This window comes from Aquarana catesbeiana, linkage group LG10 (assembly GCF_042186555.1).
Source record: "Aquarana catesbeiana isolate 2022-GZ linkage group LG10, ASM4218655v1, whole genome shotgun sequence".
Classification (NCBI taxonomy): domain Eukaryota; kingdom Metazoa; phylum Chordata; class Amphibia; order Anura; family Ranidae; genus Aquarana; species Aquarana catesbeiana.
In genome coordinates, this window is record NC_133333.1 from 18231727 (window position 1) to 18259093 (window position 27367).

Sequence of the window (27367 nt, forward strand, 5' to 3'; positions counted from 1 at the left end):
TCATTTTCAAAAACAAATGAGAGCTGCAAAATACTCACCATGCCTCTCAGCAAATAGCTTGGGGTGTCTACTTTCCAAAATGGGGTCATTTGGGGGGGGTTTGTGCCACCTGGGCATTCCATGGCCTCCGAACCTGTGATAGGCAGTAAAGAGTGAAATCAAAAATTTTCACCCTTAGAAATCCTGAAGGCAGTGATTGGTTTTCGGGGTCCCGTACGCGGCTAGGCTCCCAAAAAGTCCCACACATGTGGTATCCCCATACTCAGGAGAAGCAGCTAAATGTATTTTGGGGTGCAATTCCACATAGGCCCATGGCCTGTGTGAGCAATATATCATTTAGTGACAACTTTTTGTAAATATTTTTTTTTTTTTTTTGTCATTTTTCAATCACTTGGGACAAAAAAAATAAATATTCAATGGGTTCAACATGCCTCTCAGCAATTTCCTTGGGGTGTCTACTTTCCAAAATGGGGTCATTTGTGGGGGTTTTGTACTGCCCTGCCATTTTAGCACCTCAAGAAATGACATAGGCAGTCATAAACTAAAAGCTGTGTAAATTACAGAAAATGTACCCTAGTTTGTAGACGCTATAACTTTTGCGCAAACCAATAAATATACGCTTATTGACATTTTTTTTTACCAAAGACATGTGGCCGAATACATTTTGGCCTAAATGTATGACTAAAATTTAGTTTATTGGATTTTTTTTATAACAAAAAGTAGAAAATATAATTTTTTTTCAAAATTTTCGGTCTTTTTCCGTTTATAGCGCAAAAAATAAAAACCGCAGAGGTGATCAAATACCATCAAAAGAAAGCTCTATTTGTGGGAAGAAAAGGACGCAAATTTCGTTTGGGTACAGCATTGCATGACCGCGCAATTAGCAGTTAAAGCGACACAGTGCCAAATTGGAAAAAGACCTCTGGTCCTTAGGCAGCATAATGGTCCGGGGCTCAAGTGGTTAAGGGGAAACATGTAAATGTGTTGGAATGGCCTAGTCAAAGCCCAGACCTCAATCCAATAGAAAATCTGTGGTCAGACTTAAAGATTGCTGTTCACAAGCGCAAACATCCAACTTTAAGGAGCTGGAGCAGTTTTGCAAGGAGGAATGGGCAAAAATCGTTGGTGGTTAGCGGTGATCCTCTCTGAAGTTCAGCAATCCTAGCTATTTGCAGGTGGACATGGGTGATATGATGCGATGCCATGAAGAGTTTACTAACCTGGCCATTGGCAGGCAAGCGGCATTATGGCCAAATGTCCCAGCTATTAACGGGAGGCCTTGTAAACACCCCGGTCGTGTGGTGGGTCGAGCAAACAGCTCCCCAGTCCCAGGTTCTGGTCCGGATCGTGCCATGGTGGTAATGTACATGGGTTTTTGTTTTATATGGCAGCCGTATCTCTGTGTTTTGTGTCTCCTTATTTGCTATCAAGCTCCAGTGGATGGCCATGGCGGCTGGAGCGCAGCTGCGTTCCAGCTCGTCATTTCAGGAATTCACCGGGACCTGTCTGCTCATCTGCAAGCTGTGAACGAAGATTTCGTGCTTGGTTCGCGCAGGCGTGGTTTTGCCAAAATGGAGGTGGTCACGCATGTGCTTGGCCGCTGCCAGGTGGTGAGGTTTTCCGGCGTAGGCGTGCTCGGGGTGGTGACGTCATCAACGGCGGCAGATTTAAATAGCTGTCAAAGCAGCTATACCTTGGGCTGACTTGCGGGCTTATGCAGCAGTTTACAAGGTAAATTGTTTGCTGCAGGCTCCCTGGGTGCTGGTTGCTAGTTATGTTTGTTATGTGTTCTCTCATGCCTGTTGTCACTCCTGTTTCTCATAAGGCTAATGGTTCTTTTCAGTTTCAAGCTGCCTTGCCATGGATCTGTCACCGCCCCCCTGTGGCCAACCCTTGCGCTGCAGGTAGGATTTAGTTCTTTTCTGCCTGTGATGCTTGGGTTCACTCATTCAGGAGCTCTTGACCTTTTCTTTTTCACTCAGCCCTTCTAGGTCTGAACACCAAAGCACAGCATGCGAAGACAAAGACTGTCCTAGGTCTCAATGTCGTCACTCCTCTTCAGGCTCCAGACGTCATAGATCTCCCTCTGGATCTAGGCACCACAGAGAGGAGTCTAAAACCACCTCTGGGAAAGCATGCTGGGGAAGGCTGGAGGGCCTAGGCTGTCCAAGTAGGGCTATCTCCACGTTCTTGAATGCCAGAAGAGCAGGCACCAACAGGGTCTACCAGACGATCTGGAAAAAGAATTTGCAGACTACACCTCTTCCACTGCAGGGTCTTGCAATAATCCAAAGATAAATAATATTCTGGGCTTCCTACAATTGGGCTTGGATCTCTCCTTGTCAGTCTCGCTGCGGGTCCAAGTCTCTTCAATTTCTGCCTTTACGGGCATTTCCTGGGCTAGACACCCTCTTACTCAGCAGTTTTTCAGAGGAGCAATAAGGCTCAGACCTCAGAAAAAGCCAAGATTCTCTAAATGGAATCTTCCTATTGTCCTGTAGAGAGTTGGAACATGAAGATCAGTCCTCTATTAAAGAACTCTCTCTAAAAGTTGCCTTCCTGGTGGCTATAACATCGGCCAAGAGGGTCTCTGAAATCAGCTCTCTGGGATGCAAGGAGCCATTTCTAACCTTTTTTCCTGATCGGGTAGTCTTAATTCCTATGTTGGGTTCAAACCCCAAAGTGTCATCTGTGTTTCACGACAATCCGGGAGATTGCTCTTCCAACGTTCAAATCTTCTGAGGATTCCAGTATTCATCCCTTAGATGTCAGGAAAGCACCGAGTCAATATCTAGAAGCTACAGCTTCGTTCCGTCAGACTGACCACCCGTTTGTTCTTTCATGGGAAGAATAAGGGAATGCGTGCCTCTTCCAGATCTATCGCAGCATGGATTGTTCACGCCATTCAGTGGGCTTACAAAGCTAAGGGCTTGGTGCCTCCAGAAGTGGTGACTGTTCACTCAACTAGGAGTGTGTCTACATCAAGGGCGGCTTCACGTCACGTGGCTCCAGGATTTATTTGCAAGGCGGCCTCGTGGTCTTCAATTAACACGTTCATGACGCACTACTGCGTAGAGCCAGCTTTGTTATCTTCTGTTATATTTGGTTTATATATCTTGTCTGTTGATGGTGACAATTAAACCTTTTTTCTCTTGTCCAGCACTCTGCCCACCCGGGTGTGTATGGCTAGTTATTTCCCACACGTAGGCTGCCATGGAGTCCGTCAGGAAAATGATCTATCAAATACTTACCGTAATTTTCCTTTCCTGATGGACTTCATGGCGGCAGGAGTTCCCTCCCAGTGGCTGGGGTAGGCTAAATTATGGAACATGGCCTCTGGCCCGGAGCAAAGATTTATGGGAGAGGAGTCCTATGAGGTATGAGGGGGTGGGATTAACCCACATGTAGGCTGCCATGGAGTCCATCAGGAAAGGAAAATTAAGGTAAGTATTTGATAGAAATTTTCCATTTTTTTGCACACTGCAGAGGATTAACCCCTTAGGTTCCACAAGCATGATTTACTGCATATACAGACTGATTTCACTGTTGTGGGTTCAGTGACACTTTAAGGCACCGGACACCGGAAAAGTGTGAACGGAGCTTTAGATAATAACCCCCAATAAAGTGTTTACTGCTTTTTATTTTTTAGGTTGTGATAAGTTATTTGTTATTGTGTGATAAATGTATAAAATATACAATAAAAGCCAAGAAAGACTTTTTTTCTTTTTTTTTAGGAAAAAAAAAACATTAGAGCTATTATTATGCAAATGACAAAATAATATTCTGAGATTTATATTTAGCCCCTCCTGATTTTTAGATGTTTGTACAGAAGGAAGAAAATTTACAGATGAGAGCGAACCAAAAGAATATAAAAATGTCTCTTACTTCTGGTGGATATCACGTAAGCGGACGCACATCTGGAATTTGGAGGGATTACACTTAATGAGGCGTTACATGTCTGATTCCCGGATGAGCAGACGACACATGAAGTGCCTAAAATATAAAACAATCACATTAGAGATGAACTTCAAAACTGAAAACTGATAAGCTCAGCTCTCTGTCACTCTGCTCTCTCCTCCTTTCAGCATGTCCTTTGCACTGCAGTCCATTTGATTGGCTCCTTATTTATTCTCCCTCCCCCAGTATAAGGCTGATAACCAGTACAATTCAAGTGCTTACACTGCTTTCATTTAAAACAAAAAAACAAAAAAACAATTAAAGTGTTACTAAACCCAGGAGCCTGCAGTCACTATATCTGGTCTCCCGCAATGCACAGAACACGGAAATGCAATTATTTTAGAAAATATAAACTGCTAAATACTTTTTCTCATCAGCAGTATATAGCAGTCTTGTCACTTCTATTAGTGTCTGGTTAAAGCTTGTAGGAGGAGTTTTCATTCTCCTCTGACTGTTCTTTGAGGCTGCAGGACCCCTGACCCTCTGTCTGGACAGTTCTGATTGGCCCTGTGCTGATCACATGTACTCTCCCAAGACAAGTGGCGGGGTTGCCACCTGTCCGGGGTTCATCTGGACAGTTCGGGTTCAGAATCATGTGACCAGGTTTCAGACTGCCTGAAACCCGGCACATTATTCAGTCCAGATTATGGCTTCCAGATACATCTAGATGAGAGGCGCTGACTGCCAAGGGGTGAGTGAGCTCACCATCCATTTCTGTCTGTGACTGAATTCTCCCCTCTCCCCCCCCCTTCTATCTCTTGCCTCTGAGTACACTAAGGTAATTCAGGGTTCTCAGGGCACTCCTTATATCAGAGTTCCCCTTTACACCAGAGGCCACAGTGTCCCCCCTTACATCAGAGTCCTCTCCGTACATCAGAGTTCTCAGTGTCTCCCCTTAAATCAGGGTTCTCAGAGCCCCCCCATGTTAGAGTCCCCAGAGTTCTCCCTTACATCAGAGTCTGCAGAGTCTCTCCTTACAGTAAAAGGGGGAACTTTGCCAATTCAGATGTAAAACGGGAACTCTGTGGCCTCTGATGTAAAGGGGAACTCTTCTTATTAACTTCATATGATTAGAAATGTTATTTAATAGTAAAATATATGTATAGTTTATATTATAAACAAAAAATTGCTGTGTGCCGCTAAAGCGTTTGGGTTTGACTAGGGTTGCAACTAAGATGGCAACTCTAGCACCACCCCCCAAATCCATGCGCCCGGCCCCTAATTTACATGCAGGGCTCCGGACACATGGATTCCAATGGGGTTTGTTTTTTTTTTTTTTTTTTGTTTTTTTTTTTTAGAAGCACATGATTAGAGCTGGAGGCTCTAATTGGCTGATATTCACTATTGTCTTTCTGATTCTCTTCCCAGCCAATCCAGGCTCAAGTCCTAAGATTGGCTGAGAGGAGAAGCGATTCTATTGGCCACCGAGGAGGAGGAGGAGGAAGGAGATGCAGGAGAAGCCGCGCCGGCGTGAAGTCAAGGAAGGAGGAGATGCAGAGGCCCGCTGCCCGGAGGAAGCCCACGACCTAGATGGGGTAAGTACGGGACCCCAAAAAATATACCACCAGCCACCACTACTCTGTTCTATCAGCAGATGGATTGGGGACAGTGGTAGAAGTGGAGGATCAGAGAAGACAGGATCAAACAGCCTTTTTACACAATGCAGAGGATTAACCCCTTAGGTTCCACAGTGAGTATAACAAGCATGCTATTCTACATATACAGACAGATTGTACTGTTGTGGGTTTAGTAACACTTTAATGATTTAATAATATGTTTGGGGGTACCAAGGCATTTAGAAGTCATTTAGATTGTGGTAGTTGACATTTCCCTGCCGGCTTTTTTCTCTTTTTTTTTTCATTAACAGCATGTGGATCTCTGGGATCCTCCAAGATACATACGAGACCTTGAAGCTGAGTTCACCTACACTACATTACCAAAAGTATTGGGACACCTGCCTTTACACACTTGTGAACTTTAATGGCATCCCAGTCTTAGTCCGTAGGGTTCAATATTGGGTTGGTTCACCCTTTGCAGCTATAACAGCTTCAACTCTTCTGGGAAGGCCGTCCACAAGGTTTAGGAGTGTGTCTATGGGAATGTTTACACATTCTTCCAGAAGCGCGTCCCAATACTTTTGGTAATATAGTGTATGTGTGAATTTGATTTTTTTTTATTGCGTCCAATTCGCATGACTCTCAATGGAGCCAGTTCACATACTGTATGTCCAGGGCGGCCGCAGTGTGCATTTCAAAAGGGTTCTGTGCGTGTTTTGGGTCCGGTTCAGGTGCAAATTCAGGCAAAATTTTTGATCTGAATCGCACCTGAACCGGTGAACAGAAATGCACCGGACCCCAGGCTGGAAACCGCAGCCGCACAACTGTGAACCCGGCCTACGTGTCATGTATGTATTTTGGGGGGATTCTTAGGGGTCTCATGCAAATTTTTACAACAAAAAAAAAAGGAACCAGCAGGTTAATGTCAACTAAAGAGAAGCTCCAGTCCCCCCCCAACCCCCCAAAAAAAATTAACCCTTTCGCTGCCAGGGCTGTTTTTGCGGGGTTTTTTTGCACAGGTTTAAAAAAAACACTTTTAGGCCTGAATATTACACAAAACGCACAAATATTATATATTTTCTGAAAGCTGACACCTTAGAGAATAAAATAGTGTTTTTTCAAAATTGTCGCTCTTCTTTTGTTTATAGTGCAAAAAATAAAAACCGCAGAGGAGATCAAATACCACCAAAAGAAAGTTCTATTTGTGGGAAAAAAGGAGGTAAATTTTGTTTGGGTACAACGTCGCACGACTGCGCAATTGTCAGTTAAAGCGACTCAGTGCCGAACCGAAAAAAATGGCCTGGTCATTGAGCAGCCAAATTTTCCGGGGCTGAAGTGGTTACCACGACCTACCTGAGTATTGTTGGTGACCATGTCCATCCCTTTATGACTACATTGTCCCCATCTTCTGATGGCTCCTTCCAGCAGGATAATGCACCATGTCACAAATCTCCAATCATCTCACCACTGGACAATGGGGTCCCTGTACTCCAATGTCCTCCACACTCACCACATCTCCATCCAATAGACGCAGGGATCTCCAAACTATGGCCCACCGACATGACCAGGCATGATGGGAATTGTAGTTCTGGAGGGCCATAGTTTGGAGACCCTTGCAAGAGCATTTTCTGCTCATTCACAAACTGAAGCAAAGTAAACACAGTTTACTATGTTTCAGTTTTGAATGAACACAGTGAGTGAGTTTAAAAAAGGAAGGGACTGGTAAATGGTAGCGGGAATTTCTCCGGGACCGGAGACCAGGGGACCAGGGGAGCCGAGTCAAAGTGTCAGGCATACCTGGATGACATGGGAGGTGGGAGAATGAAGGCCCGTGCTTCTCCTCTCGGCCAATCGGGTCTCAGGACTGGCTTCCTGATTAGCCTGGGAGGAGAATCAGGAAGACAATAGCGAATATTAATTTGCTATTGTCACACAAGTGGGTGGGCTCGGGCTGCAGTGCAAACAACCATCCCTGGCACTTACCCCAACTAGCTTGCGGGCTCCTACCGGCGGCAGGCAGCGGACAGATTGCGGGCTCCTTTGGGCAGTGGGCTCCTACGGGCGGATTGCGGGCTCCTACAGGCAGTGGGCTCCTACGGGTGGATTGCGGGCTCCTACGGGCAGTGGGCTCCTACGGGCAAAATGTAAGGCTCCTACGGGCAGTGGGCTCCTACGGGCAGATTGCGGGCTCCTACGGTTGGATTGCTGGCTCCTACAGGCAGTGAGCTCCTATGGGCGGATTGCGGCCTCCTACAGGCAGTGGGCTCCTACGGGCGGATTGTGGGCTCCTACGGGCAGTGGGCTCCTATTGGCAGATTGCGGGCTCCTAGGGCAGTGGGCTCCTAAGGCAGATTGCGGCCTCCTATGGGCACACAAGTGGGTGGGCTCGGGCTGCAGTGCAAACAACCATCCCTGGCACTTACCCCAACTAGCTTGCGGGCTCCTACCGGTGGCAGGCAGCGGACAGATTGCGGGCTCCTTTGGGCAGTGGGCTCCTACGGGCGGATTGCGGGCTCCTACAGGCAGTGGGCTCCTACGGGTGGATTGTGGGCTCCTACAGGCAGTGGGCTCCTACGGGTGAAATGTAAGGCTCCTACGGGCAGTGGGCTCCTATGGGCTGATTTCGGGCTCCTACGGGTGGATTGCGGGCTCCTACAGGCAGTGAGCTCCTATGGGCGGATTGCGGCCTCCTACGGGCAGTGGGCTCCTACGGGCGGATTGCGGGCTCCTATGGGCAGTGGGCTCCTACAGGCCGATTGCGGGCTCCTACGGCTGGATTGCAGGCTCCTATGGGCGGGTTGAGGGACTCTTACAGGCCGTGGGCTCCTATGGGCAGGTTGTTGGCTTCTACAGACGGTGGGCAGTGGCTCCTGTGTCCTCTCCTCCTCTTTTGCATCAAGGCCACTTCTGTTGTGCGGCTCCTCCCTCCTCCTAGGTGTCCAATAGGATCGCCTGCCCTTTCAGCCAATCGGGTGAGGGGTCACAAGACCTGCTTCCTGATTGGTGTAGCAATAGCGAACATTCAATCACTATTGTCACACAACTGGGTGGGCTCGGGGGTGCAGGGCACTGCGCCCCCGAGCCCACCCTTTTTGAAGCCAAATAAAGCCTCCGGCTCTAATCACATGTTTTGAAAAAAAAATGTATTGGCATCCATGCGTCCATGTAGATTAGGGGCCAGGCGAATGGATTGGGGGGGCGGTGACCCTGCGCCCCTTATGGACGGGTCGCCACTGACTGCACGTAGTGATTAGGGTGTGCCCATGCACACCTGGCACACCCTCTGCACATGCTTATGAAGGTGACTGAGGCTGGGGTATGTCCTGAAGGGGCTGCCTGAATGATTTGCAAAACGTCTATAATGTTACTCAAGTCCAATTTAATGCAACCAACTACTAGATATACCATGACCTCCGCACATCGGAACCTTCATAGGCACAACGGAATAGTCTTTTTCTTACCTGTTGCATTGCTGCTGGTTGCAGGGAAACACAAAAAATATATTTCTACAAAGTAATATGTAAAATAATAGGAATAGTCTGCCACATCACAGAGGGTTGAAGTTGCGCAGCCCATCACAGTTCCTGAAGAAAACAAACAAATCTCAGAAATGTATAAACAATTTCAGGTAACATGTAAAATCACCGTTAATGAAGAATTCCAGGTATGGATATATTTGTATAATTAGTAGACACGTGCACTGCCGAAAAATTTGTTTGTTTTCATTTCATTTGTTTTTTTGTTTTTGTTTTTTTGTTTTTTGGGTCATTGGTTATGATCGCAATTCTTAAATTCGAAAAAAATCGGGAATTCTAAAAAAATTTTTTTAAAAATCAGAAATTGGAAAAAAAATCTGAGATTCAGAAATTCGATAAAAATCGGAAATTCAATAAAAATTGGAAAAAAATTGGTAATATGGACATTCGAAAAACAAATCGGAAATTCGAAAACCCGAAAATTCGAAAATCTAAAATAATAACTAACTAATAATAACTTAACTAACTATTAAATTATAGGTATTGGAATTTCCTTTCAAATTTGGCTGTTAGTGAACATAACAAAGACGAATTTATCCAAAGTTACGAATTATCCGAAATAACAAATGCCGCATCTAAACAAATGGAACGGAACAAATTAATAATAATAAAACATTTTTATTAATATTATTGTAATTTATTATTATTATTATTATTTATTATATAAAGCATCCGTCTTTTTTTTAGAGACCCTAGAGAATAAAATGGCGGTCGTTGCAATATTTTATGTCACACCATATTTGCACAGTGTTCTTTCAAACTTAATTTTTTTGGAAAAGATACACTTTAATGAAGTAAAAAAAATACTAGACAGTAAAGCTAGCCCAATGAGTAGCATCCGGTGTTTAGTATACATTTGTCTATGTTTTTAACTACAAATATTTTTTGTATAATAAATTTATATTTTTCTAAATTCATTGTGTAAGTCCATACTGTACCATGAGAGCCCTTTTTGCCTCCATTTTCCAACATATACACACACATTGAGCCACAACATTCCCCAGAACCTTTGCCTTCTCTTCTTGCCCTAGGCATCGGATGGAACTGGCTTTGGCCACCTCCCCCAAGCAATGAAAAGTGAGTCATGGAGGCAGACCGATCCGATGGTCATTGGGACAATACAGCTGAAGGACAGAAGCTTTTCCAAGATAAAGATGGCAGCCTCGTGCATCTCTATCACTGCAAAGCACTGATAGGGTTAAAGACTAATTTTGATGTGGTTGGGAATGTATTTTCATGTCAAATGCTTTTTAATTAAAGTAAATAAATACATACAAACATAAAATAATGTTGAAATACCTGATGAGGAATATTGAAAAAGGCAAGTTTTCTCACTGCCAGTACATTGTATATTCGTCTCTTGCTTACACCAGAACTGCCCTCGGCATGATGGGCAAACAAGTCCATTGGCCTGGGAACTGGTAGCTGGCACTGTTAGAACATGATAATATTAGTTTAAAAAAAAAAAACATAAGTATGATACAAAAGTATTCTTCAAAGACAATTTTGAAGTGTTATTAATTAAGCAGAACATTATTTTATGGCTCTATGTAAGCTCAGCAGGTTTTGGGTTAGGTTAACTCTTAAACATCAGTTTTTGTATTGTTGAAATGTTGCCAAAATGCATTAGGGTACAAATTTGGGTGGTTTTTAAGGGTGTAATGGCTTTAAATGGCTCATTAGGGTTAGAGAAGTCCCATTCAACTATCCTGGACCTCTTATTGTGTGCAAAAAGGCTCCTTGTTAGCTGGGAACATGAGAGTAGATAATAATGAACCATAACAGTAACCCCAACCTTTTATTTACAAACAAAGTCATGTGATCATTATGCCAGTGCTAACGAGGCAATTCCATGGCCATGGTGTCATGTTATGTGTCAAGGCAAATTCTGATTGTCCAAAAACCTGGGAGGTGTGAGTTTGTGAAACCACACTGCTCTAATTACGTAACACAATATCCATGGTGCCATGAAAACAGAGAGATACGGTATTTGTGTCGTTTCTTAATAAACCTTACATTGATGAAGGTGTAACAAAGGTGTGATTTGATTAAGGTGACTCATATTTGAAGCTATAAATGCTGGGGAATGTTCCCAACATCCATTGGACCTTGGATAAGTGAGGAAACATCTTCAACATTACAGAACAGCTCCACAGAATATAACTAACTACTACTAGCTAAACATGTAGAAAAGGTTTTACTGACCGTATCAGACATTCTCTTGTATCATCTTAGTCACCAGACAATATACCAGAGATGGGTCCTAAATCTGAGTTTCTTACTGTCCTCTAAAGTTCTTCACACAGACATAAAATGTACAAGATAGGACAGATCGAAAAGAATGTTATTTATTCCCACTTCTGTTTGGAATCACACTTCCATTTTTAGTAGAGTCCCAGTGCAAAGTATTAACCAGCAGAAAAAGTTATTACCAGGTGAGTAATCGGTCAATGGTGTCCGGACACCTGACTATCACACCTATATGAGTTTGTAGGACATTTCATTCCAAAACCATGGCTATTAACATGGAGTTTCACATTTTGTGGCCTCCAGTCTTCTGGGACGACTTTCCACAATATTTTTTGAGTGTGTCTGAGCGAATTTGTACCCATTCAGCCAAAAGAGGATGGCCAGGTACTTGGAAAGGAAGAACTGGTTTGCTATGGGTATTTCAATTCATCTCAAAGGTGTTCAGTAGAATTGAGGTCAGGGCTCTGTTCAGGACACTTGAGTTTCTCAAAACCAAACTCATTAAACCATATCTCTATGGAGCAGGATTTGTGCCCAGGGATACTGTCATGCTGGAACAGAAATGGATTTGGCCACAAAATTGGAAGCACGCATTTGTCTAAAATGTCTTTATATGTTGTAGCATTAATTGTACACTTCACTGGAAACATCTGAACTCTATGTGGAGAGTGGTCCACATACGTAGGCCATATAGTATAGGATAAAAGACAAAAACAGAACATTCCAACTCACCAACCATTCTGCTGACCAACTGAATGAACCTGTCCAGCAGTCTGCGTTAAAAACAGACTGTCCAACGAAGACTGTTTTTGTCTTATATGTGTTTGTCCTTCCATGTGCCCCTTGCTGTGAAGGCCAGTTATAGGTGGGGGTAGGGGCCATTAGTCTGGTAATAGTATAAGATCCATATGATATAATGCTGCACTCCTCTACTTGATTACATTTTGATGTTATTGAACTTCTCCCAAGGTTGAGAAGGTCCTGACAAGCCTTAGGAGAAAACTCAATGAACTAACAAAGCTACTGTAAATAATGACAGTAGACCGAGATGTCATATTGTAACACCGGTTTCTATAGTATGTAGAGTTCAGGATTTCAATCAAGAGCACAGAAATTCTAAACTGCTTGAGGCAATGTGCTGAAACAGAAGGAAATAGAAAATATGTTTTTGAGAAACAAAAGTGTCAAATGAGAGCAGAACAAGGAGGATCAATGCTGAACTGCCTGAGGCATCTGCTGAAAAAAATGAAAGAGATAGAAAAAAGATTTATGAGAAGAGAGAAGTACAAGTCGATCCAGGGCTGGGCCAAGCCAGAGGCAGGAGAGGCACCTGCCTTAGGTGCTGCGATGGAGAGCGTGCAGCTGGGGTGGGGGGGGCATCTCCTTCCCAAGGCCAGTGCTCCTGCTAGGCAAACTAGGCAGCCGACTGGGGTCACTGACGCCTAGGGCGCAGCCACGGCCAATGGATTCTCTTGCTGTCCAGGGTTTCCGGCACCGACCACAGAAGGGACAGTCAGCTGCATTTGCTTTCTCTAGTGCTGACTGTAGCCCTGTCAAAGGAGAGTAATCTGTCCTCTTCCTCTTCTAGCACAGCTTTACTTTCACTGGGAATGCTGCCAGTGCGTGCTGAGAGTTCGATCCCTTCCCCACATAGCAAGCGCTGCATGCCGTCCTGTGGCTACACTCACAGGTCTGACTGGCGACCGTATCTGTGGAGGAGGTGCAGGAGGGGAGAGCCGGATTGGGCTCAATAGATTCAACTCAACAGACCACATACAGAACACACACCGAGCAGGCACCTTAAGCCATAAACTGCTGGGGGGAGCACAGTGTTCCTGCATTATTGTCACTGCACTCTGAACTGATTTACTATCCCAGGGGCTTTCCATTCAAATGTCACCCTACAATAGGAGGGGCCCCTAGACTGGAGGTAGCAGTTTCTCTATAGAAGGGCCTCTAGACTGGAGATAGTAGTCTCCCTATAGAGGGGCCCCTCGGCCCCTGAACTGGAAATGTAAGTTTCCTTATGGAGAGGCCCCTGGAGATCCTCCATAGAGAGACTGTTACCTACAGTTCAGGGGCCCCTATATAGAGAGACTGCAACCTCCAGTTCAGGGTCTCCTTCATGGAGAGACTCCCACGTTAACCTCTAGTAACCAATCAGGGAAAGGTAATGATGCTCAGCAACCTCAAGCAAACGATGAGTGAGCGGTAATAATGTGCAGTGAATGTGCGAGAAAAAAAAAAAAAATGGGACTATTGGAGCCTTATAAGTGGATCTGATTCATAAATTTATACAAAGATAATTTATAAATATATAAACATATACATATATTAATTTTTAATGCATTTGAACAAGCTCAGAAGTTTTATTTAACTTTTTTGGGGGATGGGGGAGTGCAAATAGCTAGTCTTGCCTGGGGGTGCAAAATAATCTAGCACCGCCCTGCTCCTGCCTCTGCTCTCTGGCTGTCAGCTGGGCTATGCAAGCCCAATCCATCAGAATACAGATCAGCCCTGCTTATTGTTTTCACTGGGAGATAAGCTCTTCCAGTGATTGCTTTGGGGGAGCAGATCTCCTGATGGAGCCTACAGTGCTACATGCAGGGCCGCTGATGGGGTGGGACCACCAGTCCTTCTGTAGGGGGCTTGGGCACACAGGGGGGCTTAAATAGCAGGAGGAATCGTGCGGTCAGGCAGAGGAGCAATTACAGAAGGATGCCCTGTGCGGCTCTCTGCAGCAGCTGAAAGCCATTTTTACCCCCTCCAGCCAGCTTTCAACTGCTGCAGGGAGAGACACAGACACAGGATATCAGCCCTGTAATTGCTTCTCCAGCACTGATCCCCCTCCCTGTTCTGCCTGCTTCTGAACCCCCCCCACCGTGTGTCCCCCTGTCACCGTGCCCGCCCTCCGGTCCTGCGGCACTGCTGGCTTCCCTGTCCTGTAAAAAAATAGTACAAAAAAAAAAATTATGAATAAACTTTATTAAAATTATTTATTACAATTTGTAAAACAAAATAATTTAACTTTTTTTTAACATATAAAAAAAAAAATATATATATAGATATATATATATATATATATCTATATATATATATATTTTTTTTTAAAACAAATAAGAAAAGGGTAATTCACACAGGTTTTCTGTTATGTTTGTGTCCACTAATAATGATTAGGTAGGCTGTACGGGGCCCCGTGATTTCTAACCGCAGCCCTGGCTATATTGCAAATACTGAAAGCTGAGACCTACTCTTTATCTCTTCATTAGTTTTATTTGTGAAGTCTATAGCTGTAGCCATTCTTCAGAAATTACTCATTGTGAATTGTAAACCTATTACAAACACATGAATGAAAGTTTAAACCCTTGTTAACCCCAATTGCTTTTTATTAACCCCATCATTATCTTCTTCCTTTAGCTTTTATTTTTCTTCATTATTTTTTTTATATACAATTCATACAAAAACATATTTTGTTTGTAGCTCAACATTAAATATACTTTTTTTTCCCAGAAACAGAAACATAACTTCAGGGGCTTTATTAAATGGGGCAAAGCACAGAATAGAATTTCACTGTGGGTGACTTATAAAATACCTTAATTCCCAGATGAAAAAATAGATTTTGCACATTGCATAATACGGCTATGCTACAATAATCTAACCACGACGTAACATCTCCCACCCCTCCATCCTATTTGGTTTCTTAAGAACCAAAACAGTGTTTGGGCTGTCATTTCTGCATTGGCTCAGCCAATATGCACAAGACATGCAAACATGGACAGCTAGCTGTGGTTAGAGAGATTTCCCCTTAAATTCTGTCTTGCTGGCAGTGAATTATGTATTAACCACTTCTGGACCGCCCACCGCATATATATACTGCAGCAGAGCGGACCGGCTTTTTACCAAAAACATGTAGCAGAATACATATTGGCCTAAATTTATGAAGAAATTTGATTTTTTACATTTTTTTATTGGATGTGTTTTATAGCAATAAGTAAAAAATATTTATTTTTTTCAAAATCCTTGGTCTTGTTTCGTTTATAGCGTAAAAAATTAAAACCGCAGAGGTGATCAAATACCACCAAAACAAAGCTTTAATTGTGGGGAAAAAAAGAACAATTTTATTTGTGTACAGTGTCGCACGACAGATTTTATCTTCCTAGGCTCCAAGATCACGGCAGACGGTGACTGTAGCCATGAAATTAAGAGACGCTTGCTTCTTGGGAGGAAAGCAATGGCAAACCTAGACAACATTATAAAAAGCAGGCGTCACCCTACCAACATAGGGGGTTATTTACTAAAGGCAAATCCACTTTGCACTACAAGTGCAAACTGCACTTTGCACTTGAAATTCCACTGAAAGTGCACTTGGAAGTGCAGTCGCTGTAGATCTGAGGGGGACATGCAAGGAAAATAAAAAACAGCATTTTAGCTTGCACATGATAGGATGATAAAATCAGCAGAGCTTCCCCTCATTTCAGATCTACCCCTTAGATTTACAGTGACTGCATTTCCAAGTGCACTTTAAGTGTAATTTCAAGTGCACTTTGCACTTGTAGTTTGCACTTGTAGTGCAAAGTGGATTTGCCTTTAGTAAATAACCCCCAAAGTGCTGTATAGTTAAAGCTATGGTATTCCCAGTAGTGACCTATGGCTGTGAAAGTTGTACCATAGGGAAGGCTGAACGCCGAACAATCAGTGCTTTTGAACTAGGGTGTTGGAGAAGAAATGAAAGTCCCTTGGACAGCAAGAATATCAAACTAGTGCAGCGCGACTCACGCATACACAGTAGGGAACCAGGCGTAAAGACGAAAGTCTCCACTGCCTGGTTCCATTACCAGGAATGGTGGCGGCTGCACCCAGCATTTCTATTTATAAATCATTCACAGTGGGGGACACTGCAATAGGAGGCAGTGCTGATGGTGTATACAGGTTAGTGTTATGAGAGCAGCAGGAGGGGGAGGGGTGGCTCACACACAGACAGAGAGGGGAGGAGGACACAGGAGCAGAGAGGAGAGTAGATAGCAGGCTGCTGATGAAACTGACCACAGTGTTAGGGCTCAGCAGCCAGGATACACCGTGGCCAGTTTACAGAGAGGTGGGGAGAAACTGGCAGGATCAGCCAGGTGCTTTAGGTGTTATAGGGGGCCAAATGACACAGGACAAGCACTGTGTCATATAACATGCTTTAATCACTTGCCGACCGCCTAACGACGATATATGTCGGCAGAATGGCGCGGGCAGGCAGAATCACGTACCCATACGTGATCTGCCTCCCGCGGGCGGGGGGTCCAATCAGACCCCCCCGGTGCCAGCGGCGGACGGCATTTGTCTGGGAGCATTGAGAGGCGAGGGGGAGGCCATCCGATCGTGGCCCCCCCCTCGTGATCGCTCCCAGCCAATGGGAATCCTCCCCTGCCTGTGTGTAGTACACACAGGCAGAGGATGTGATGTCATCTCTCCTCGGCTCGGCAGTTTCCGTTCCAGCGCTGAGGAGAGAAGACATGTGAGTGCACAACACTACACACACACAGTAGAACATGCCAGGCACACATTACACCCCCGATCACCCCCCAATCACCCCTCCCCCCCCTATGTCACACTGACACCAAGCAGTATTTATTTATTTTTTTCTGATTACTGCATGGTGTCAGTTTGTGACAGTTAGAAGTGGTAGGGCAGTGAGTATTAGCCCCCTGTAGGTCTAGGATACCCCCCTAACCCCCCCTAATAAAGTTTTAACCCCTTGATCACCCCCCATCACCAGTGTCACTAAGCGATCATTTTTCTGATCGCTGTATTAGTGTCGCTGGTGACGCTAGTTAGGGAGGTAAATATTTAGGTTCGCCGTCAGCGTTTTATAGCAACAGGGACCCTCATATACTACCTATTAAATGTTTTAACCCTTTGATTGCCCCCTAGTTAACCCTTTCACCACTGATCACCGTATAACCTGTACGGGTGACGCTGGTTAGTTTGTCTATTTTTTATAGTGTCAGGGCACCCGCCGTTTATTACCTAATAAAGGTTTAGCCCCCTGATCGCCCGGCGGTGATATGCGTCGCCCCAGGCAGCGTCAGATTAGCGCCAGTACCGCTAACACCCACGCACGCAGCATACGCCTCCCTTAGTGGTATACTATCTGAACGGATCAATATCTGATCCGATCAGATCTATACTAGCGTTCCCAGCAGTTTAGGGTTCCCAAAAATGCAGTGTTATCGGGATCAGCCCAGATACCTGCTAGCACCTGCGTTTTCCCCCTCCGCCCGGCCCAGCCCAGCTCACCCAAGTGCAGTATCGATTTATCGCTGTCACTTACAAAACACTAAACGCATAACTGCAGCATTCGCAGAGTCAGGCCTGATCCCTGCGATCGCTAACAGTTTTTTTGGTAGCGTTTTGGTGAACTGGCAAGCACCAGCCCCAGGCAGCGTCAGATTAGCGCCAGTACCGCTAACACCCACGCACGCACCGTACACCTCCCTTAGTGGTATAGTATCTGAACGGATCAATATCTGATCCGATCAGATCTATACTAGCGTCCCCAGCAGTTTAGGGTTCCCACAAACGCAGTGTTAGTGGGATCAGCCCAGATACCTGCTAGCACCTGCGTTTTGCCCCTCCGCCCGGCCCAGCCCAGCCCACCCAGGTGCAGTATCGATCGATCACTGTCACTTACAAAACACTAAACGCATAACTGCAGCGTTGGCAGAGTCAGGCCTGATCCCTGCGATCGCTAACAGTTTTTTTGGTAGCGTTTTGGTGAACTGGCAAGCACCAGCGGCCTAGTACACCCCGGTCGTAGTCAAACCAGCACTGCAGTAACACTTGGTGACGTGGCGAGTCCCATAAGTGCAGTTCAAGCTGGTGAGGTGGCAAGCACAAGTAGTGTCCCGCTGCCACCAAAAAGACAAACACAGGCCCGTCGTGCCCATAATGCCCTTCCTGCTGCATTCGCCAATCCTAATTGGGAACCCACCACTTCTGCAGCGCCCGTACTTCCCCCATTCACATCCCCAACCAAATCAGTCGGCTGCATGAGAGGCATTTTCTTTATGTCCTCCCGAGTACCTATACCCAACGAACCCCCCCAAAAAGATGCCTCAAAGCAAATAGCTTGGGGTGTCTACTTTCCAAAATGGGGTCATTTGGGGGGGTTTGTGCCATCTGGGCATTTTATGGCCTTCAAAACTGTGATAGGTAGTGAGGAGTAAAACCAAAAATGTACGCCCTTAGAAATCCTGAAAGCAGTGATTGGTTTTCGGGGCCCCGTACGCGGCTAGGCTCCCAAAAAGTCCCACACATGTGGTATCCCCATACTCAGGAGAAGCAGCTAAATGTATTTTGGGGTGCAATTCCACATATGCCCATGGCCTGTGTGAGCAATATATCATTTAGTGACAACTTTTTGTAATTTTTTTTTTTTTGTCATTATTCAATCACTTGGGACAAAAAAATGAATATTCAATGGACTCAACATGCCTCTCAGCAATTTCCTTGGGGTGTATACTTTCCAAAATGGGGTCATTTGGGGGGGGGTTGTACCGCCCTGCCATTTTAGCACCTCAAGAAACGACATAGGCAGTCATAAATTAAAAGCTGTGTAAATTCCAGAAAATGTACCCTACTTTGCAGACGCTATAACTTTTGCGCAAACCAATAAATATACGCTTATTGACATTTTTTTTACCAAAGACATGTGGCCGAATACATTTTGGCCTAAATGTATGACTAAAATTGAGTTTATTGGATTTTTTTTTATAACAAAAAGTAGAAATTTTTTTTTTTTTTTTAAATTTTCGGTCTTTTTCCGTTTATAGCGCAAAAAATAAAAACGGCAGAGGTGATCAAATACCATCAAAAGAAAGCTCTATTTGTGGGAAGAAAAGGACGCAAGTTTCGTTTGTGTACAGCATTGCATGACCGCGCAATTAGCAGTTAAAGCGACGCAGTGCCAAATTATAAAAAGTGCTCTGGTCAGGAAGGGGGTAAATCCTTCCGGGACTGAAGTGGTTAAAGGAGCAGGATCCATTTATTTGGGGGGTTAACAAACACTTTAGGTAAACTCTGGGAGGCAGTGGAGGACAGAGAAGCCTGGCACGCTATGGTCCATGAGGTCACGAAGAGTTGGACACAACTAAATAACTGAACAACAACAAGAACAATTAAAGTATTTACAGATACCTGGAAACTTGGGGATAGACTGCACCCAATCATTTTGATTTTTTATACTATTTATGAAATGAAATTTATATGAAATATTTATTTTACTTAATTTTACAGAATTGATACACTTTTATGTATAGAGGTGAAATTGATTTCACATTGAGGATAGATTGGGGTTTGTATTTAGGGAAATGTAAATATGTGGCTATAAAAGTATTAATATTGTGAATATGTTAATATTTTGTGAATGAGAACATAAAAATATTAATAATAAAATAAAGGAACTTACATTGGGGTAGAGATGGAGTGCAGTTATCGGTGTCGCAGCATGAAATCCCAATCTTCTTTATGCCGCCAGTATAGCTGATGCTGCCCGTTTTATTACACTTGCTATTCGACACACATGACTTCATATAGACTGTAGTAATGTTTCCCCCTGCACAATAATTATCACAGTAGAATTATATAGCTGCAATATATTAATCTAGAAACAAAAACAGCCCCCCCCCCCCATGATCAGACCTTAGCAGCACTCAGTCCCCAATATACCAGAACTACCAAAAAGACAATATTGCCATGGGACTTTTAGGATTGGTGCTAAGTAAAATGGTACAACAAATTTAAAAAATATATAAAAATGATTTCAATTTACATAAAAAACCTATACATATCCACATTTTCTTGTAGAATTAAAAACACTGTTTCACCAAAGTGCAGTCTAAATGCCAATGTGGTTAGTAAATCATTGTTCATTTGCAGAAGCGGTAATCTCTATGCATTTCACGGGATAGCGCCCACTTCATCAAGAGACAGCCGCAGTTAGTTTATGTGTACATCTATGGAGAAACCATATGCAAATATTTTTAAAGGAAAAGCCTCATTGCACATTTTACAACATTGCGCAATGAAGGTTTTCGTTTGTCATTTCCATCTATATTTGTGAGGTGCACTCTTGCAAGAGATGTCATTTCAACAGGTTCCCTAGGGGTATCCCCACATGCTTATTGGACCATACTAGCGATAGTTGGTCAACATCCAGGGTGTGTGTACATCCAGTTTGAACACCATTGCACAGGAGATGTCAATTTAAGCACAAGGACTTTATTTCATCACCTAATGGGACTTTATTAACCCTTTGTGTGTTATGCATGTTTTTTGCGTGTTCTGAATTTTTTTGCGTGTTCTGCATGTTTTACATGAATTTGATCAACCCTATGCACAGCAAACTGTTTTTACATTCCTACTTTGCTTCTTTGCAATTTGCTTACTAGTGAGCTTTTTTACTGCAGCTGGAGTTTGATGATCAGTTATATAATCCAAAGGCGCTAAGGTTTATATTTCTCAAAAACTAAAATCTGTTTTGGGTGGACTCACCCTTTAAGGCATGATCATTTTTTTACACAGTGGACTAGACATACTGGAGAACTTAAAGAGGTGTTCTGCCTGGGGAAAAAAATTGAAAGTCAGCAGCTACAAATACTGTAGCTGCTGATTTTTAATACATGGACACTTACCTGTCCAGGGAGCCTGTGATGTCGGCACAACAGCCGATTTTGCCTCTGTCACCATTCGTCATAAGGGAAACTGGTAGTGAAGCCTTTCAGCTTGACAGCCGATTCCCTACTGCACATGCAAGAAGCGTGTTACATTTTATAACTGGCGGTGGAGGAAGGAGGAGGGGACCGATCTTCTAAGGGACTCGCCATGGCACTGTCTCCAGGAAGTGGGGACGGGTACCTGTCAAAAACAGGTACCCGTTTCCCCCTCCCCCTTGAAAGGTGCCAAATGTGGCACCGGAGGGGGAAGAGGAAGAAGATAAGCAGAGGTTCCACTTTTGGGTGGAACTACACTTTAAGACACCATAAAACAAGCATGACCAAGACAATACAGCCTTGAAATATCACACATAGAGTATTAGACACACAGAGTATTAGAGTAGACATATTAGAAGCGCTGAAGCCACCACAAGACAAACATGGTTGAGAAAATACAGCCGTTAAGAATCATACATACAAGACTATACATACTAGAGAACCAAAAGCCACCACAAGACAATCTTGGCCAAGGCAATACAGACTTCAAGGATCAGGGAAACCTCACAAACCCATCGGAGAAATTCACTTTCACTCGCTCTACTTAGAATTAGTTGCTTTGGTTGCATTCCTCACATAGGTGTGTGCACCCCAAAGCTCAAACACACACATACTGTGTGTATAGCTATATATAACAGCAGGGCAGTGCACAGTGTCAGTAGAGCAGTAGACGGTGTCAGTAGGGCAGAGATTGGTAATAGTAGTTTTTTATTTATTTATTTAATTTTATTTTATATTTTTTATTTTATTTATTTTATTATTACTTACCATTTTTTTTCATTTTTTACAATAATTTTTTATTCTTATATTTTTTTACATTTCTTTTAGGAGCCCCATTGGGGGGCTTTGGTGAAATATCAGGGGTCTAAACAGACCCCTGATGTCTCACTTTTGAGACAGAGAAAGGGACTGGGGACAGAGATTCCTCAGTCCCTTTTTCTACAGTCAAGCAACAGGGTGATTAGGGTGTGCCCAGGCACATCTGGCACACCCTGTGTGCACGCCTATGAGTCCTCATTAAATAATGAAAATAAAAATTGATTGTACTCCAGAAATATTTTGCAAGGCTTACCTTCAGTGGTTTCTCTATAGGCCACGCCGCAACTGTAATTAGGACTACATGTCTCAGAAGATCCCATGCAGGAATTTAGTCCACTACATTTGATGCATGTAAGAGAATGACCTGAAAAATATATTAGAATATAAGAGTGAATATTGATTGACAGACAGAACCCCTTACATGAACACTAGCTTCCATTTATTGTAAAATGTTATTTATTACAGGTATTTAAATGGCGCCATCAATTCACACAGCATTTTAAATATTGTACATTCACCAGTCCATGCCCTCAAATAGCTTACAATCTAAGGTTTCTCTCGCTCACATACTAGGGATAATATACACGGGAGGCAATTAGCCTACCAGCATGTCTATGGAGTATGCAAGCAAAGAGAGAACATGTAAACTCCATGTAATCTTGGCTAGGATTTAACCCCATAACCCCAGGGATGCAAGACAGAAGTGCCAACCACGAAACCCAAGAATAAACCAGCAACACACCTAACTATCTCACTATGACGGGAAGGGGACCTTCTCATTCCACAGAGATAGCATAGATGTAGTTCAAAATCTATCCCCTGCTGAGATCAGACATACCTGGTGTTATGAGGACACAAAGCAGGCAGAGAAAACTCAGTAGACCGTCCATTCTCCACCCAACGTGTTCTGTCATGGTGTCACCTCCGTCACTACTGCTGGAGGTCAATGCTGAGCCTATTTTATGTGAAATCTGGAGGGGGGTGAACATGACCAATGGTATGAGGAAACTAAAAAGTCACCCTTTTAATCAACGTCATAGATTATAATGGAAATATGCAGCAAAACAAGTTAGAGGACAAGAACTTGGTAGGAATGAGAACGTAACAAAAAAAAAAGGCACATGCTTTATTTTTGTTAATAATGCTTTAGAGGCATAGACCCTGCTTTATCAACCTGTAATATTACCAAAGTATACATAAGGTATGCCATGTAGCCTCACAACCAATGGTATTTTAATGATATTTTAGCATTCCTTTAATTGTATTTATTGTATTTTTTATTTAATTAGTATTATTTATTGTATCTAAATCCAAGAACAAATATGTAATAAATTGCAGCTACTAGTCCTGAGATGTGGTGAATGCTATAGTTTTCTTAAAGGATAAGATCACTTTTGCAAAAAAATAAAAAATAAATACCATATATACTCGAGTATAAGTCGAATTTTTCAGCACATTTTTTTGTGCTGAAAGTGCCCCCCTCGACTTATACTGGAGTCAAGCACTTTTCTGCAGCAAAAAATTTAATTTTCCGAACTGACTTTGGGGCCCCATATCTAAGGGCCACTTGGTACTAAGAACCCCAAATTTGGTGTGCGAACCCAGTGGAACTGGTACCACAACATATCCAAAGCTGGGGTTCCTAGCTCCAAGTGGCCCTGAGATACGGGGCCCCAAAACCAGTTCGGAAAATGTCATTCTCTGCTGCAGAAAAGTGCTTGACATTTTCTGAACTGATTTTTGGGGCCCTGTATCTCGGGGACACTTGGTGCTAGAAACCCCAGCTTTGGAAATTCTATGGTGCTAGTTCCACTAGGTTTGCACACCAAATTTGGGGTTCTTAGCACTATGTGGCCCCGAGATACGGGGCCCCAAATTCGGTCAACTGTGTCCATCTGCAACAATGTCATTTCGGGACTCTTTGGGTTCAGAGACCCCAAATTTTGGCTGCAGCTAGGGGCCATCTAGGAACCCTTAACTACCGAGTTTGAAGTTCAGGGGACCTATGGCTGCAAATGGGCACAGTGATGCTGCAAATGGGCATTGTTGACCCTCTTTTCCACTTACAGTAGCTGTGCATTTCTCACCCTCGTCTTATACTCAGGTCAATAAGTTTTTCCAATTTTTTTTGTGGTAAATTAGGGCCTCGACTTATACTCGGAACGACTTATACTCGAGTATATATGGTAAATAAATAAATGCACATTTTTTGCAGGTAAAAAAAATATGCATTTATTATTTATTTTTGTTAGGGACCTGTAAAGCATTGCACCCAAAATCAGTAGACGGTGGGTGTAATGCCAAGGTCCTGCATACTGGCTGTGTAGCTGTCTGCCTGTACCTCCACTATGGACAGGCAGTTACATTCTGCCAGGAACCTCAATGAACTACATCAAGCGACCAACAGTGACATGTTATTCTTTAAAAAGATTGTAAACAATGACCTTGTAAAACAACCAGGGCCGCTGATAAGGCAGTACAGCCAGTCCTCCTGTACTGGGCCCGGGCCCCATCAGTTCAAAAGTGAGGCCCGGGCACCTGATGAGCAGGAGGGCCGGCTGTACTGTCTTATTGCAGACACCGATCCTCTTCTGCCTCTCCCTGTAACACTGCCAGCTTCTCCTCCTCTCCCTCCCTCTGCAGGGGGATGTTTCAGGATGGAGAGCGGAGAATGAGTAAGTAAATGTAATTTACTGGCCCCTTCCTTTCCTGAATGAACAGTGAGCAATCTGTACCAATCACTCATGTGTTCATTCATCACTGAGGCATAGTAAAATGGCTTTTCTATGCTTCAGTTTGTGAATGAGCAGGAAGCCTCAGAGTGCTTCCTAATAATTAGTTGGTGCAGCTGGGGCTGTAGAGAAAGGGACTGATAAAATCAAAGCTATATTGCCAAAAGTATTGGGACGCCTGCCTTTACACGCACATGAATTTTAATGACATCCCAGTCTTAGTCCGTAGGGTTCAATATTGAGTTGGCCCCCCCTTTGCAGCTATAACAGCTTCAACTCTTATGGGAAGGCTGCCCACAAGGTTTAGGAGTGTGTCTATGGGAATGTTTCACCATTCTTCCAGAAGCACTTTTGTGAGATCAGGCACTGATGTTGGACAAGAAGGCTTACTCCAAGTCTCCGCTTATAATTAGATGAGGGGCAGATGGATAGATGAGTGGCAGGTGGGCCTGGAGGTGTTAAAAACAGGGGTTTAGTTAGCATGCATTTGTAAATGCATGCATAAGCTGCTCTTGCTGGGTGTCCAGTGTGCTCCAGGTCCTTGGGGGGGATTGGGCTGCCTCCAGGCCCACCTGCCCCTCATCTATCCATTTAATGCATGTGCTTCCATTGTGGAGACGCTTATAAATTCAGTAGCGTTAGGACTGCACGCATACACAGGGTGCCGTGAAGAGGCCTTGCAGCTTATGCATGCGTTTGCAAATGCCTGATAACTAAACCCCTGTTTTTTACGCAGACTTTTGGACAGGTTAATTTGGTCAGTTGGCCTGTTTCCCTCCCTGTTCTTCGGGAGCCAAACTTCGTATATAAAGGCAGTATTTCTCTACCGCTTCTATAGATGACAGCTTTCCACTGTCAATTATTGCTTTGGAAGGGGTAGGTTCTGATATTTGCCGGATCCTTAGCAACCACTGATGTGACTGGCACCATTGACTTACATGACCAGGAATCCCTGGCCACATAAATAAAGGGGCGGGGATAGTGTTGACATCACTGCCCAAATATGGCCACTGGTCATATTTGGGCAGGTATATTAACCAAATATGGCCATGGCCATGTTTAATCAATGATGTTACCACTTTCCTCACCTGTTCCTTTATTTAGCTGTCAGGGAGCTGTCATTTCGTGAATAGTGGCATCAGGATCAGTCCTGTATGCCTGGTCCATTGTTTTTTTGGTTTTTTTTCGGCGATTCTTGGGGTGGTGGGCATTGTAATTGAGGTTGGATTAATTTAGGGTAGGGTCATTTTTTGGGGATTTTTTTTTTTTTTCTTTAATAATGGACTTGTCAGTCATTTAGGTGCTTATTTCTAGGTTACCTTTTTTTAAAGAGGGCTTTCATATTCTGATAATCCTGACAAACCAGGGGTATGGTAAAGAGGCCCTTGTCCTCTCCAACATGGGTACAAGGAGCTTGGCCAGGGGGGCCCGTATGAGTTAGGGCTATGAAAATGGTGGATTGCTGCCTTCCTGTCCATCTCCCACAAGAGGGGGGGTTGCTGCCTTCCCATCCATCTCCTGCGGGGGGGTTGCCGTTTTCCTGTATGTCTCCCACACGCGGGCGGGGGGTGCCTTTTAAGACACCAATATGTCTACATCTATGCACATCTAAAGGCTGTTATTAAAACACATGGCGAGTAATAAATGCTAATTTTTTTTCTTGATCTCTTAAAATCAGGTTCATTTGATTAACTTTTTGCCATAATGAACAAATCATGTTCCTTCCTTAATGCCAGCTCCAGGCTATTTTATTAGTAAAATTCTCTGGCTGCAATATTCACCTCCTTTCCAATGATGTCCCTCTCCAATGCATCATTTAACCCACAAACTGAGGACATCTGGTGAATGTAGGGCATACCTCCCAACTTTCTGAGATGGCAATGAAGGATACCTATTAGCAAAAGTATATAGGCATAAGACAGACCCCGTGCCACGCCCCAATTAAAGGAGAATTGGATGAAAGGTTTAGCACTGGGAAACACTTTTTTAATAGATAAGTAGTGCATTTTATATACAACTATATAGATCAGACCAGAATGAGGGACAAATAAGGAAGAAAGAGGGCCAGAGGGACATTGTTCCAAATCAGGGGCAGTCCCACAAAATCAGGGACAGTTGGGAGCTATGGTAGGGTGTCATGGGCCAACCCCCTAAAGGAGCATAAACATGGTACCTCCTCATACAGTGTATTGATGCAATGAGTGGAACTGATGTCCGGCTACACGGAGGGGGAAAGGATCCGTGACCGTCCTGGGCATGTCTAGACGGCAGAATAAACCGCCCGCACCACGCTGCCTCACTGACTATTACTGCAGCGCGGCCATGAACGAGGCCTAAGATGGTGCCGGCTCCGGGAACAACGCCTCAGGCACAGCCCGCATCGCAGTGGATGAGGAGCGCCGTTCGGTTCCCTCACAAGAGGAATTCCCAGCACTACCATTTGGGGACAACATACTGAGAGAGGACATGGACACAATACCCTCCCCAAACGCCGCAGCATTCCAATCTGGCATGGACAGAGGTAAGAGGCTGGCTTCTTCTCCAGCCCTCTCCCCCAGCAAAGAGCCCCAGCCCAAGAAGCATCAATGGGCAGACAGGGACACTGATACAACACATATCCCTGCTCTGGCAGCAGTCCCTGCATCAGATAATCCTGTTACTGAATCCATGCTAAAATCAATGCTCCTCACATTGCAAAAAGATCTCCACAGGGAATTACAACTCTCTGTCTCCCAAATACATGACAGGGTAGACTGCCT

The 27367-nt window shown here is 44.0% G+C and overlaps 1 protein-coding gene across 1 annotated transcript in view; it reads right to left on the bottom strand.

The window, feature by feature from the left end:
• Positions 1-22837, bottom strand: part of LOC141110417 (uncharacterized) — a 56881-nt gene extending 34044 nt beyond the window's left edge. Inside the window, exons 1-6 of the mRNA XM_073601755.1 lie at positions 22715-22837; positions 22130-22240; positions 19755-19901; positions 10349-10480; positions 8975-9097; positions 3886-3993 (exon numbers count right to left, since the gene is read on the bottom strand). Of these exons, the coding sequence (XP_073457856.1) occupies positions 3886-3993; positions 8975-9097; positions 10349-10480; positions 19755-19901; positions 22130-22240; positions 22715-22790 (697 nt within the window). The 5' untranslated portion in view covers positions 22791-22837. The remainder of the gene's footprint in view (positions 1-3885; positions 3994-8974; positions 9098-10348; positions 10481-19754; positions 19902-22129; positions 22241-22714) is intronic.
• Positions 22838-27367: the final 4530 nt, after the last annotated feature.